Genomic DNA, 12,212 nt, shown 5'->3' with positions numbered 1-12,212 from the left:
ACTGATGAAGGTCAATGTGCCTTTTTGACCACCCAATCTCCCTGCAACTCCATCTTCAAGGAACCATGCAACTGCACTCCTAAATCCTCCTGCTTTACAATACTCCCTAGAGCCCTACCATTCACTGTGTAGATGCTACCCATGTTAAGACTTCCCAAAATGCAACACCTCACATTTCTCTGTATTATATTCCATCAACCATTCCTCAGCTCACTGGCCCATCAATCAAGACCCAACTGCAATTTTACACAATCATCTTCACTGTCTGCAAAAGCACGCAATTTTGTATCATCTGCAAACTTGCTAATCTGGCTATATATTTTCTCATCCAAATTATTGATGTAGATGACAAACAGTAACAGGCCCAGCACCAAACTCTGAGGTACACCACTAGTCACAGGCCACCAGTCCGAGAAGCAGCCTTCCACCATCACCCTCTGCTTCCTTCCATGAAGCCAATTTTCTATCCATTCAGCTATCTCTCCTTGGATCCCATGCGATCTAGCCTTCCACAGCAACTGACCATGTGGAACCTTGTTAAATGCTTTACTGAGGTCCATATATACAACATCTACAGCTATGTCCTCATCTACCTATTTGGTCACATCTTAAAAACACTCAATCAGATTTTTGAGACACGATCTCGCACATACAAAACCACGGTACATGTTTTTTTGGATTATTTTGCACTATTCGGATTTTGCACTACAATCTTGTGCCATTCTGCGGTTTTGTACTTGTCACTGTATTTATTATTGTATTTACCATTACTGTATGTATACTATGAGTTTCATTTTAACAAGGAATTTGATTACACCTTGCTGTATATGATAGCCATATCTGCTCTCACGATGACAAATTCCACTCCAGGACACCTGAACACCTTCCTTTTTCAGCAAAACTGGTTTTCTTTCGACTGTGGGTAATTGAGAACATTTCCTTTATTTCTTAGACCTCTGCTCTCACCCCACCTCTATCCATACACAAGATGGAATTCTCCCAGCCCTCACCCTTCCTGACAACCCGCCTCACCCATGCCTAACCCGAAATCTTCCCCTGCAACTGCATGAGGTGTAACACTGTTTCTTACACCTACTTCCTCATCACCATTCCGGAACCTAAGGAGCACTTTGTGTGTCAAAGATTTACATGCATTCCTTCAACCTTGTCCACAGTATTTTGCTTCCCCCAATATGGTCTCCTCTCTATCGGCAAGACCAACTGGGAAGTTCCGATGTTCTTTCGATCCTTCGCCAGTCCTCTCATTTTTGGCCCCAACTCCATTATCATTCCCCTCATAATTCTAAGCAAAACCTGAGCACACATTTTTCACAAGCTTCCTCCATATCCCCATCTGGTTCTGGTTCCATCTGCCACTCACCTCTCCCCTAATGGTTATTTCTTACTTAACAGATTCTAGTACTGGTTGCCTTTGTGTTCCTGCTTAACACCCTACAGCAGCTACCTCCACCTTCACCCTCCCCGGTTCAATTTTCCACTTTCCTTATTTAGTCTAACTCCTTCTTTCAATAATCCAACTCTATGTCTCAGCTCCACCCCTCCTCCTCTTCCATTCCTGCCTCATCTGACCAACATCCTTCAGCCCTTATCTGTCCCCAAATCACTTCCTGTCTCAATGCCTCCTCTTTCCTCCGGCTATCTCTCTCTCTCTGCTTTCATCGCCAATTCAGGATTTTTTTTTTTTTTTTTGTAATATATTTTTTTATTAAAGGTAATCAATTACAATGCTTCAAACAACTTTATATCAAATTAATTCAATTTGCATTAAGTAAAACACTAGTAATACTTATCTACTGTTTTTTTAGAAATAATGATAGAGAAAGAATAGAGGAAGAATAAATCATTAAGAGAGTGATTAAATAATAATTTGATTATATATAGGAAAGAAAAGAGAAACGAAAAAAAAAAAAAAAAAAAAAAAAAAAAAAAAAAAAATTTTTAGTAACCACAATATGTATTATTAATAACACTACTACAAGTGATAGTATCAATAAAGACATATATGTAATTCCAATATAAAAATGAATTATTCTCACCAAATCCCGCAGGGTGCACGTCGAGCTGTGTTGCCAAGAACAGCTACTTCTCTAAATACTGTATATATGGAGACCATATCTGTTCAAAAGAATTATACTTGTCCAATAGGACAAATCTAATTCTTTCCAGATGTAACGTCTCCATCATCTCTGTTGCCCACATTTTGGTTGTGGGGGATAATGTTCCCTTCCAAAATTTCAATATGATTTTTTTTCCAATTATTAAACAGTAATCAAAGAAATTTCTTTGATTTACTGTAAGTGATAGATGTAAATCCGGAATTCCAAATATTATTAGCTTTGGGTTAGGGTCCAATTTAACTTTGATGACTTCAGAAATAACTTTAAAGATTTCTGTCCAGTAATAATTCAATTTAGGACATGTAACGAAACTATGTATTAAATTTGCCTCCGCTATTTGTGATAAGTGCAAGAAAGCAGAGGCAAATTTAATACATAGTTTCGTTACATGTCCTAAATTGAATTATTACTGGACAGAAATCTTTAAAGTTATTTCTGACCCAAATGCCAACAATTCCTTTCCCCCCACAGAACATGCTCACTCTGCTAAGCTCCTTCAGCACATTGTTGTTGGAAATCCCAGTATCGTAGTTTCACGTTTCTCCAATGGGTCTCAGATGATGGGTGCTGTGCAGTTAAGGGATTATTCACATTAGAAGCTAGTTGAAATATTGTGAGACTTCTCTGAACAAATGGCTTTTACACAAAGTCGGATGTAACAAATGTCTTTACTAAATAGAATACACAGTACATTTTAAATACTACCTCACCTGGAAAATATGCTTGGACTCTGATGGTGACCTCAAACTTCTAATTACCTGCAATTTAGATTCTTCTTGCCATTCCTACTCTGAACTCTATTTTCAGTTTCCTACAAATGTCAAAATTAAACGCAAAGAACAAGACCTCATTTCATGAGTTGGCATATTGTAACCTTCAAATTAAAGACTTCAACAACCTCAGATAATCACCAATTCCAGCTTTTGACTTTCATATATCCAACTCCAAAAATATTTTTATTCTTCTGATGATTAGATAATTATTTTGCTTTTCTTATTCACATCTCATTCAAACATCTTTTTATTAATTAATCTCTTTACAGGCTGTCTCACCCTGCATTTAAATTTGTCATTTAATCTTTCTTACCTTCCACCTTCCCGGCATTTTTATAGTTGTTTTATCTCAAACGTTTCCCTGTTCTGATGAACGATCACGGATCTGAAATGCTAATCCTGTTTCTGTCTCAAAGTACCCCCTGACCCTCTCAGACACTCTCCGTCGTCTCCGGGCATTCCATTCTCTAGGCCCACATCCCCTCATCTTCACCATGGACATCCAGTCACTCTACACCTCCATCCCCCACCAGGAGGGTCTCAAAGCCCTCCGGTTCTTCCTCGACCAGAGAACCAACCAATCCCCGTCTACAGATACTCTCCTCCGCTTGGCGGAGCTGGTCCTTACCCTTAATAACTTTTCATTTGACTCATCCAATTTCCTCCAAATACAAGGCGTAGCTATGGGCACGCGCATGGGCCCCAGCTATGTCTGCCTCTTTGTAGGGTACGTCGAATAATCCTTGTTCGAGACATGCCCGGGCACCATCCCCGACTTCTACCTCCGCTACATCAACGATTGCAATGGTGCTACCTCTTGCACCCACACACAACTCACTGACTTCATCAACTTCTCCACTAACTTCCATCCGGCACTCAAATACACCTGGACCATTTCCGACACTTCCCTACCATTTCTTGACCTCACTGTCTCCATCGCAGGTGATAGACTTTTGACCGACATCCACTATAAACCCACTGACTCCCATGGCTATCTAGACTATACTTCTTCCCACCCTGCTTCCTGTAAGGACTCCATCCCAATTCCTCAGTTTACGCCGCATCTGCTCCCAAGATGAGGTGTTCCACACCAGGGCATCGGAAATGTCCTCATTCTTCAGGGAACGGGGGTTCCCCTCCCCTATTATAGATAAGGCTCTCACCAGGGTCTCTTCAATACCCCGCAACACTGCTCTCTCTCCCCATCCCCCCACTCGGAACAAGGGCAGAGTCCCCCTATTCCTCACCTTCCACCCCACTAGCCATCACACACAACAAATAGTCCTCCGTCATTTTCGCCACCTCCAACGTGACCCCACCACTCGCCACATCTTCCCATCTCCGCCCCGTCTGCTTTCCGCAAAGACCGCTCCCTCCGTAACTCCCTGGTCAATTCTTCGCTTCCCACCCGCACCAACCCCTCAAACGGGCACTTTTCCTTGCAACCACAGGAGATGCTACACTTGTCCCTTTACCTCCCCCCTCGACTCCATTCAAGGACCCAAGCAGTTGTTCCCGGTGCGACAGAGGTTCATCTACACCTCCTTCAACCTCATCTATTGCATCCGCTGCTCTAGATGTCAGCTGATCTATATCGGTGAGACCTAGCGTAGGCTTGGCGATCATTTCACGAACACCTCCGCTCAGTCCGCGTTAGTATAGTATAATATATCTTTATTGTCATTTTCCTGAGTACTCACATACCCAGAGTAAACAAAAAAACGTTGCTCAACCAGGGTCCATTCAGTGTGCAGTAAAAAATAAATAGAAATAAAAATACATATATCATGAACAAATTAAACACTCTACTCTCTACCAAACATCAACAGGCGTTCCGATCGGCAGCGGCACGACAGTGGCTCTGCTGCAGTGTGTCCAGGTTGGTGGTTGGTGCACGATACTTTGGCAGGGGGCAAAGTCCGTTTATCAGTCTTATAGCCTGCGGGAAGAAGCTGAGGAGCATCCTGCTGGTTTTGCAGCTAATGCTCCTGTACCTCTTCCCAGATGGCAGGATGGAGAATATGTGATGCGATGGGTGGTAGGGGTCTTTGATGATGGAGATGGCTCTGCTGATACATCTCTTCCTGTATATGTCCAGCAGGAAAGGGTGTGGAGTACCAATAATCCTGCTGGCGGTCTTCACAATCCTGTCTAGTTGGTGCCGTTCATACGCCTTGCAGCTCCCGAACCAGGAAATGATGCCGTAGGTTAATGTGTTCTCGATTGTCCCCCTATAAAAAGTTCGTAGGTGTGTAGTGGGAAGACCTGCTTTCCGTAGTCTTCGGAGAGGGTGTAGTCGCTGCTGGGGTCTCTTGACCAGTGCTGTGGTGTTGGTCGTGGACGTCAGGTCGTCTGACAGGTGGAGTGCTAGGAACTTCACGCTGCTGACCCTTTCCACATCAGCTCCATCGATGTGCAGAGGTGTATGGTGTTGTTTTCCCGCCCTCCTGAAGTCAACCACCATCTCCTTAGTTTTTCCCACGTTGAGAATGAGGTTGTGGGATTTGCACCACCCTGTGAGCAGCTCCACCTCCATCCTGTACGCCGACTCATCATTGTCACTGATGAGACCCACCACTGTTGTGTCATCAGCGAACTTGTTGATGAAGTTGTTGTTGTCGAGTCTAGCAGTACAGTCGTGTGTAAGCAGACTAAACAGCAGGGGGCTTAGGACACAGCCTTGGGGCGAGCCAGTGCTCACGGCTATGGTTTTTGATGTCCTACTGCCCATCCCGACTGTTTGCTGCCGTTGCGATAGAAAGTTCAGGACCCAGTTACATGTGCCAGCATCAACCCCCAATAGCTCCAACTTCTCTACCAGCTGCTGCGGAATGATTGTGTTAAAAGCAGAGCTGAAGTCTATGAAGAGGATCCTGGCATAAGTATTTTTCCGATCAAAGTGTGACAGCACGAGGTTCAGTGTTGTTGAGACTGCGTCCTCTGTGGATCGGTTGGCTCTGTAGGCGAACTGCAGTGGGTCTAGGTCGGCAGGTAGACTATTTTTGATATGCTGCATAATCAGTCGCTCAAAACACTTCATTACTATGGGTGTAAGAGCCACTGGTCGAAAGTCATTATGGCAGGCTGGGTTTGGTTTCTTCGGGACAGGGACGATGGTGGCACCCTTAAGACAGTTGGGCACTACTGCCTGTCTGAGTGAGATGTTAAAAATGTCTGTGAAGACATCTTTCAGTTGCTCTGCGCAGTCTCTTAAAACGCATTAACTAACTTGATCACCCTGTGGCTCAGCACTTCAACTCCCCCTCCCATTCCGTATCCGACCTGGGCCTCCTCCATGGCCAGAATGAGCACCACCAGAAATTGGAGCAGCACCTCATATTCCGCTTGGGCAGTCTGCACCCCAGCGGCTTGAACATTGACTTCTCCAATTTCAGGTAGCCCTTGGTGTCTCCTCCCCTTCTCAGCTCTCCATCAGCTCTCTGGCTCCTCCTCTTCCTTTCTTCTTCCCACCCCCCCCCCCCACCCTGCATCAGTCTGAAGAAGGGGTTCGGCCCAAAACGTTGCTTATTTCCTTCGCTCCATACATGCTGCCGCACCCGCTGAGTTGCTCCAGCACTTTTGTCTACCACCAAGTATTTTTCATCACATTTTTTTTAACAATAGAAAAGTTGGCATTGTGCAATGTAAACATAAATGCCAGAATTCACAGATAAGATTAAGAACAATATAACTAGCCTGACATATTCATGTATATATTTTTTTTAAATTCAGGTCAGTCCTATCCCTTAATATAATTATAATAGTCAAATGTGAATATTTACTGAAAACCACTATTCTCATCAGGTCATAAGAGATAGTAGAATTAGGCCATTTGGCCCATCAAGTCTACTCCACCATTCATAGCTGATCTATCTCTCCCTCCTAACCTCTATTCTCCTGCCTTCTCCCCATAACCCCTGTACCTGTACTACTAATCAAGAATTATCATTTCAAATCAACAATATTCCCTTTGCATTTTCCTAACATATTTACTAAGAAAATGGTTCTTTTTATCCCTTTTATTTCTTTGAAGTAATTCAGATGCAGATTATTCAGGTAAGATTTGATCATTGACGCCAAGCTATTGTCCACTTCAGCAAAGACACACAGCCAAAGTCCGCTCTGTGATCTTTGCTATGCACACAGCAAGCAGGTCACGTGCGCCACAGCCTAGTTTCCGGTGGACTCTGCTCGAGCGCCTAGCGCCAACGCGCGATTGGCCGTTGCCACCTGAGCCGTCGCGAGATGGCGGTCACGTGATGAGGTCACGCGACGCCCGGGCGCCGAACCAGGGAAGTGCAGCAGCCGGTAGCTCAGAGAGCCGGTGGAGGTGCAAAATGGGGGAGAAAACGGACAGCGTTGACAATGAGCCGGAGGTGAACTATTTCTCAATGGAAGAAGTGAAAACTCACGACAAGAGCAAATCTACGTGGCTGGTCTTACACGACAAAGTGTACGATGTCACTAAATTCCTGGAGGAGGTCAGTTTCGAGTGTGTTAAACGCCACCAGGCCGCCCGTTCAATTTCCTCTGCAACATGTAATGGTTTTACAATAATCTTTCAACGTGTATGATCGAATTTTTAAATGTAATGTCCCATTTAAATGTGCATTGCGTTTTTGGATGTAAGTCCCTATACTTAAATTCCGGGTTCGTAGTAAAATGCAATAGTACTTCTCCGTGTTCAAATGTTAAAGCCTTATCGTGTTATTCTATATTTGTAATATGCACATTTTCTTGCATCTTTTAGAATTTGTACTACTGTACAATTTAAAGCAATGTGTACTTGGTATTTTATATAGTCATACAGATATAGATAGAGCATTTGGTCCACCAAGTCCACACCGACCACTGGGAGGTGATGGTGGAGGAGAGGCTGCACCTGTAGAGATGGGAGAGGATACCAGATTAAATCTGATTTAAGTGTTTGTCCAGGCACTTATTTTTTTAAATACATTTTTTAACTAATGCTTCCCTTGAATTGGACATCTGAGCATCTATAAATCCAAATTGTCAATTTCCAGCAAGATTAGATTCCCATGTTGCATCTTCCCATTCTAATGTATTTTCCAAAGCATTACTTTTAAGTTTACTTTGTCACTGACCAAATCCAGTTACCCTTCCCTTATTTCATTCATTCATGTCCTCCCAATGCTACTAAAGTTTAAAACATTTAACAACAATTGTACTTAGGTCACTTGACTAGTTTCACTGCATAGCCTATGCTTATGGAAGTGGATGCGAGATTACTTAAAATCATTCACCATTTATCTTTATTCTATCCAAAAGGTCAAATTGACTGAAACGTTAGTTTTGCTACCGTCTCCACAGATCGGACCTGACCTGCTGAAAGTTTTCAGCATTTTCTGTTTTTATTTCAGGTTTTCAGCTTGAGCAGTCGTTTCCTCCAACAGTCATTTGTTAATCATCTGCCAAATCCAGGAAGATACTGTCAACAGTACACTCGCGTTTGAATAAATATTTTCTAAATGTCGTTCTGATTTTTATCTTACATGGATGTTGTCAACCAAAAGGTTTAAATCCAACCTCATTTGTTGCAAAATTCTTCAATGGATTCAGTCAAAACAAGCATAATTTGCAGAATTGAGAGGGTGAGGCTATGGAGAATTTGTTTTGCCAACATGAACCAACTGAGCTTGGTAATAAGTGGAACCAAGTAAAATATTGATGTAAACACCATGGCTTTGGATAAATTGTCCATTAACACTTACATTGCGAAAGTTATTAATCTAATTAGATTAGATTACCTTTTATTGTCATTCAGACCGAAGTCTGAACGAAATTGAAGCAGTCATACATACAATACAATACAATAAAAAACAACAATAAACACATATTAACATCCACCACAGTGAGTCCACCCAACATCTCCTCACTGTGATGGAGGCAAAAGTCTTAGGTCTCCAGTCTCTTCCCTCCTCTTCTCCCTCTGCGCTGAGGCGATACCCCTCGTGATAGGTGCATTAACATTTGAAGAATATCTTTTTTAGCTTCCCCTGTGTAATACTTGTTGATTCGAGTGCAGCCCCAAATTTGATTATTGTTACTTAGACTTTGTTTTCAGTATTTAGGCACTGCATTCATATTTTAAGTATTTCACTGGTTTCGAGCAGAGATCTTAAGACAATGTTTTCAAATTGTGAGAATATTTTTTCATTGTTCCATCGTGTTACCTAGGACAAAAATGTTTTTAAGACGTAAATTATATTGCACTATTTTAAATGTTGTCCAAAGGCATATCCGGTCCTGGGAATTTAGAAATTGTCTTATTGACATGGCAAGTTTGGGGGGTGGGGGGGAACACCATGAAAACTTAAGCATAATGAAATATTGCATGAAGCATATTTCATTTTAAGTTATAGGAGGGTACACAAATATTGGACAATATTAACATTCATTTTGAAGAGTGTAATCAAACCATTTGTTTTTTTAATGCATTACAATGCAGTAATATTAAATTAACCTGGGTGTGTTTCTGTTTGCAGTGAGATCAAACCAATTGGGACTGGTGTGCCTTCAATACAATATTTTTACCAGAGAGCATAAATAATTTCACCTGATCCTTCCCAATATATTGTACATAATGCTCACATAACAAAATACTTGTGTCCTGGGAAGTATTAGTTTACTTGTGCTATGCAAAGGCTGCAGAAACATTTTTGTTTTCGAACTCGAGGACAGTAACTGTTAAATAATTTGCTAGAATTTTGTGAAGCCCTGGAACATGCCTGGAGCAGAAAGGATGCCCACGAATATGGTATGACTGGAGAGATCCTAGAATAGGTGCAGAATCTAGCAAAAAGATAGGATTGTGTGGGCGGGGCAATGGTGGTTAGTTGGTGTTTGGGAGTATTGCGAAGGAACATTGTAGAAAAAGGTGCATGTCTTGAACACTTGTTGATATTGGGTCATTGGTTTTGCCTTTCTCTGCCAGACCTGCCCTTAGCTACAAATATAAAGTAGTTGTGGAATAAAATAATCTCTTGCATAAGTCTGTACCCTGGTCAAATATCAGTCTATCACCATAAGAAGAGGGCTTTGAATGTACAAAGCATGGCATTTTATATGCATTGAGCAATAAGGTGCAGCATCTTCAACCAATGGGTGGCCATTTAGTTTTCACTGCTTGACCAACGCAAGATGAGTTGCATGAAACAGTTGCTTTGGGCATTACTTTCCCTGCACGATCACTGTGTACTTGCAGACCTCTGAACCCTAAACACCACTTGGCCGTCATTTACGCGACAGGCCGGTAGTGACTGACACAAAATGCAGGAGTAACTCAGCAGGACCGGCAGCACCTCTGGAGAGAAGGAATGGATGATGTCTCAGTCTGAAGAAGAGTCTCGACCCGAAACGTCACCCATTGCTTCTCTAGAGACGCTGCGATCCCGCTGAGTTACTCCTGCATTTTGTGTCTATCTCCAATCGTCTTGGCCCCACTCTGGGAGTAGGAGTGGGGGCGGATCCGGATCCGCAACGGCCGTGAGCCCCAGGCAGAGCTCGGCGATTGCTTGCCTGCTGCTGCTGCTGTTGGAGGTGCAACGTTGCACCGCGCCAGGGTGTCCCACTTGGCCATCATTTACGTGACAGGCCGGTGGTGCGCGATGATTTTGTGCAGAACAAAATCCTGGAGCTCTGCGCGATACCGCGCTCAACTCCACACTCCATGCGCCCGTCCAGCGCTACCCACACGCTACCAGGTCGTGTAAATGGCTCACAAATGACGGCCAAGTGGGACAGGCTCTTTAGTTATCAGGTTAATAGCACTTGAAGTGGACACGTCAATTACCACATACCTTCACAGGTTGCCTGCATTTCTTGGGCTCCCTCAATTAACTACTCCATCCCCTGCATTACCAAAAGAGCTATTTATCATTGCTTCCTAATGTATTGCTATATATTTCCATAAGTGCCCAATGTCAGATCTTTAAGCTCTTGCTTACCATGAAGACAGCCCGGGGGTTACTCTGCTGTCACAAAAATCATCCTTTGTTATATCTAAATATATGAACACATCAGATATTATGATCTTGTATCTTCTTGTGATGACAGGGTTATCTCCAAAGAGGACAGTACATCTGAAAATACACTTCAGTGGCAGGCCCGTACGAAGCTTTCCAAAAAGGGGGGTGGCGTGACAGGATTACAAAAAACTTAATGTGAAATAGTGTGCGTACAGCGCACATCACGAGCGCGAAGCGTGAAGTCCCTCGATGCCAGGGTCCAGGGCCCACTTAAGGGCACTGGAAGCTCAGGGGTTTTAGATGCTCTGATCCATTCTGAGCCTTGTTTTGGAGCATTTTTGCACCAAATTTATGACCAATATTTCAGAAATTAACAGGAATCTGAGGTAGCCTTTTCACGCAAAGGGTGCTGGGTGTATGTAACGAGCTGCCAGAGGAAGTAGTTAAGGCTGGGACTATCCTAATATTTAAGAGACATTTGGACACGTACATGGATAGGACAGATTTAGATTGATATGGGCCAAACGCGTGTGAGTCGGACTAGTTTAGATGGGACTGTTGGTCGGTGTGGGCAAGTTGGGCTGAAGGGCCTATTTCCACACTGCATCATTCTATGACTAAAAAGTTACGAAGAGCAGATTTGAAAGAGGAGTGAAATGTAAAGGCAGAGAGAGGTTTATGGGTGGAAAGGAACATAGGATAAGAGGGGGGAGAGTGGGCTTGGGCAGATGGGTGAGGGGAAAATAGTCACAAAGTGCTGGAGTAACTCAGTGGGTCAGGCAGCATCTGCGGAGAATATGAATAGGCGACGTTTCACAGAGTGCTGGAGTAACTCAGTGGGTCAGGCAGCATCTCTGGAGAAAAGGTAGAGATTATAGTTCGGGTCAAGACCGTTCTTCAGTAATATTCATGATGTGCCATGCATAGACATTCCTGAATGTTACCCAAACCATTGTGAGCTACCTTGTTACGGTGCTTGCCCTCTCCTATAACATCTCTGCTGCCTTGGGTGATGCAGGACAGGACACAAGCTTTGGGACACGGTGTGAAGCTGTTGCCGTCTGTCCCAGCCTGGTAAAAACCTGGATGGAGTGGATTTGGAGAGGATGTTTCCACTAGTGGGAGAGTCTAGGACCAGTGGCCACAGCCTCAGAATTAAAAGACATTCCTTTAGGAAGGAGATGAGCAGGAATTTCTGCTCAAGTCAGAGGGTGGTGAACTGTGGAATTCATTGCCACAGGCAGCTGTGGAGGTCAAGTCAATGGACATTTTTCAGGAGGAGATTGATAGATTCTTGATGGATACGGGTGTCA

The 12,212-nt window shown here is 43.3% G+C and overlaps 1 protein-coding gene across 1 annotated transcript in view; it reads left to right on the top strand.

Annotated features, from left to right (window-relative positions):
• Positions 1 to 7,165: 7,165 nt before the first annotated feature.
• The window catches only part of LOC116982488 (cytochrome b5), a 30,331-nt gene continuing 25,284 nt past the window's right edge, over positions 7,166 to 12,212 (top strand). Inside the window, exon 1 of the mRNA XM_033035730.1 lies at positions 7,166 to 7,392. Coding sequence (XP_032891621.1) covers positions 7,171 to 7,392 — 222 coding nt within the window. The 5' untranslated portion in view covers positions 7,166 to 7,170. The remainder of the gene's footprint in view (positions 7,393 to 12,212) is intronic.

The sequence above is a fragment of the Amblyraja radiata genome, chromosome 17, assembly GCF_010909765.2.
Source record: "Amblyraja radiata isolate CabotCenter1 chromosome 17, sAmbRad1.1.pri, whole genome shotgun sequence".
NCBI classification, from domain to species: domain Eukaryota; kingdom Metazoa; phylum Chordata; class Chondrichthyes; order Rajiformes; family Rajidae; genus Amblyraja; species Amblyraja radiata.
This window is presented reverse-complemented; position numbering and strand designations above follow the sequence as displayed.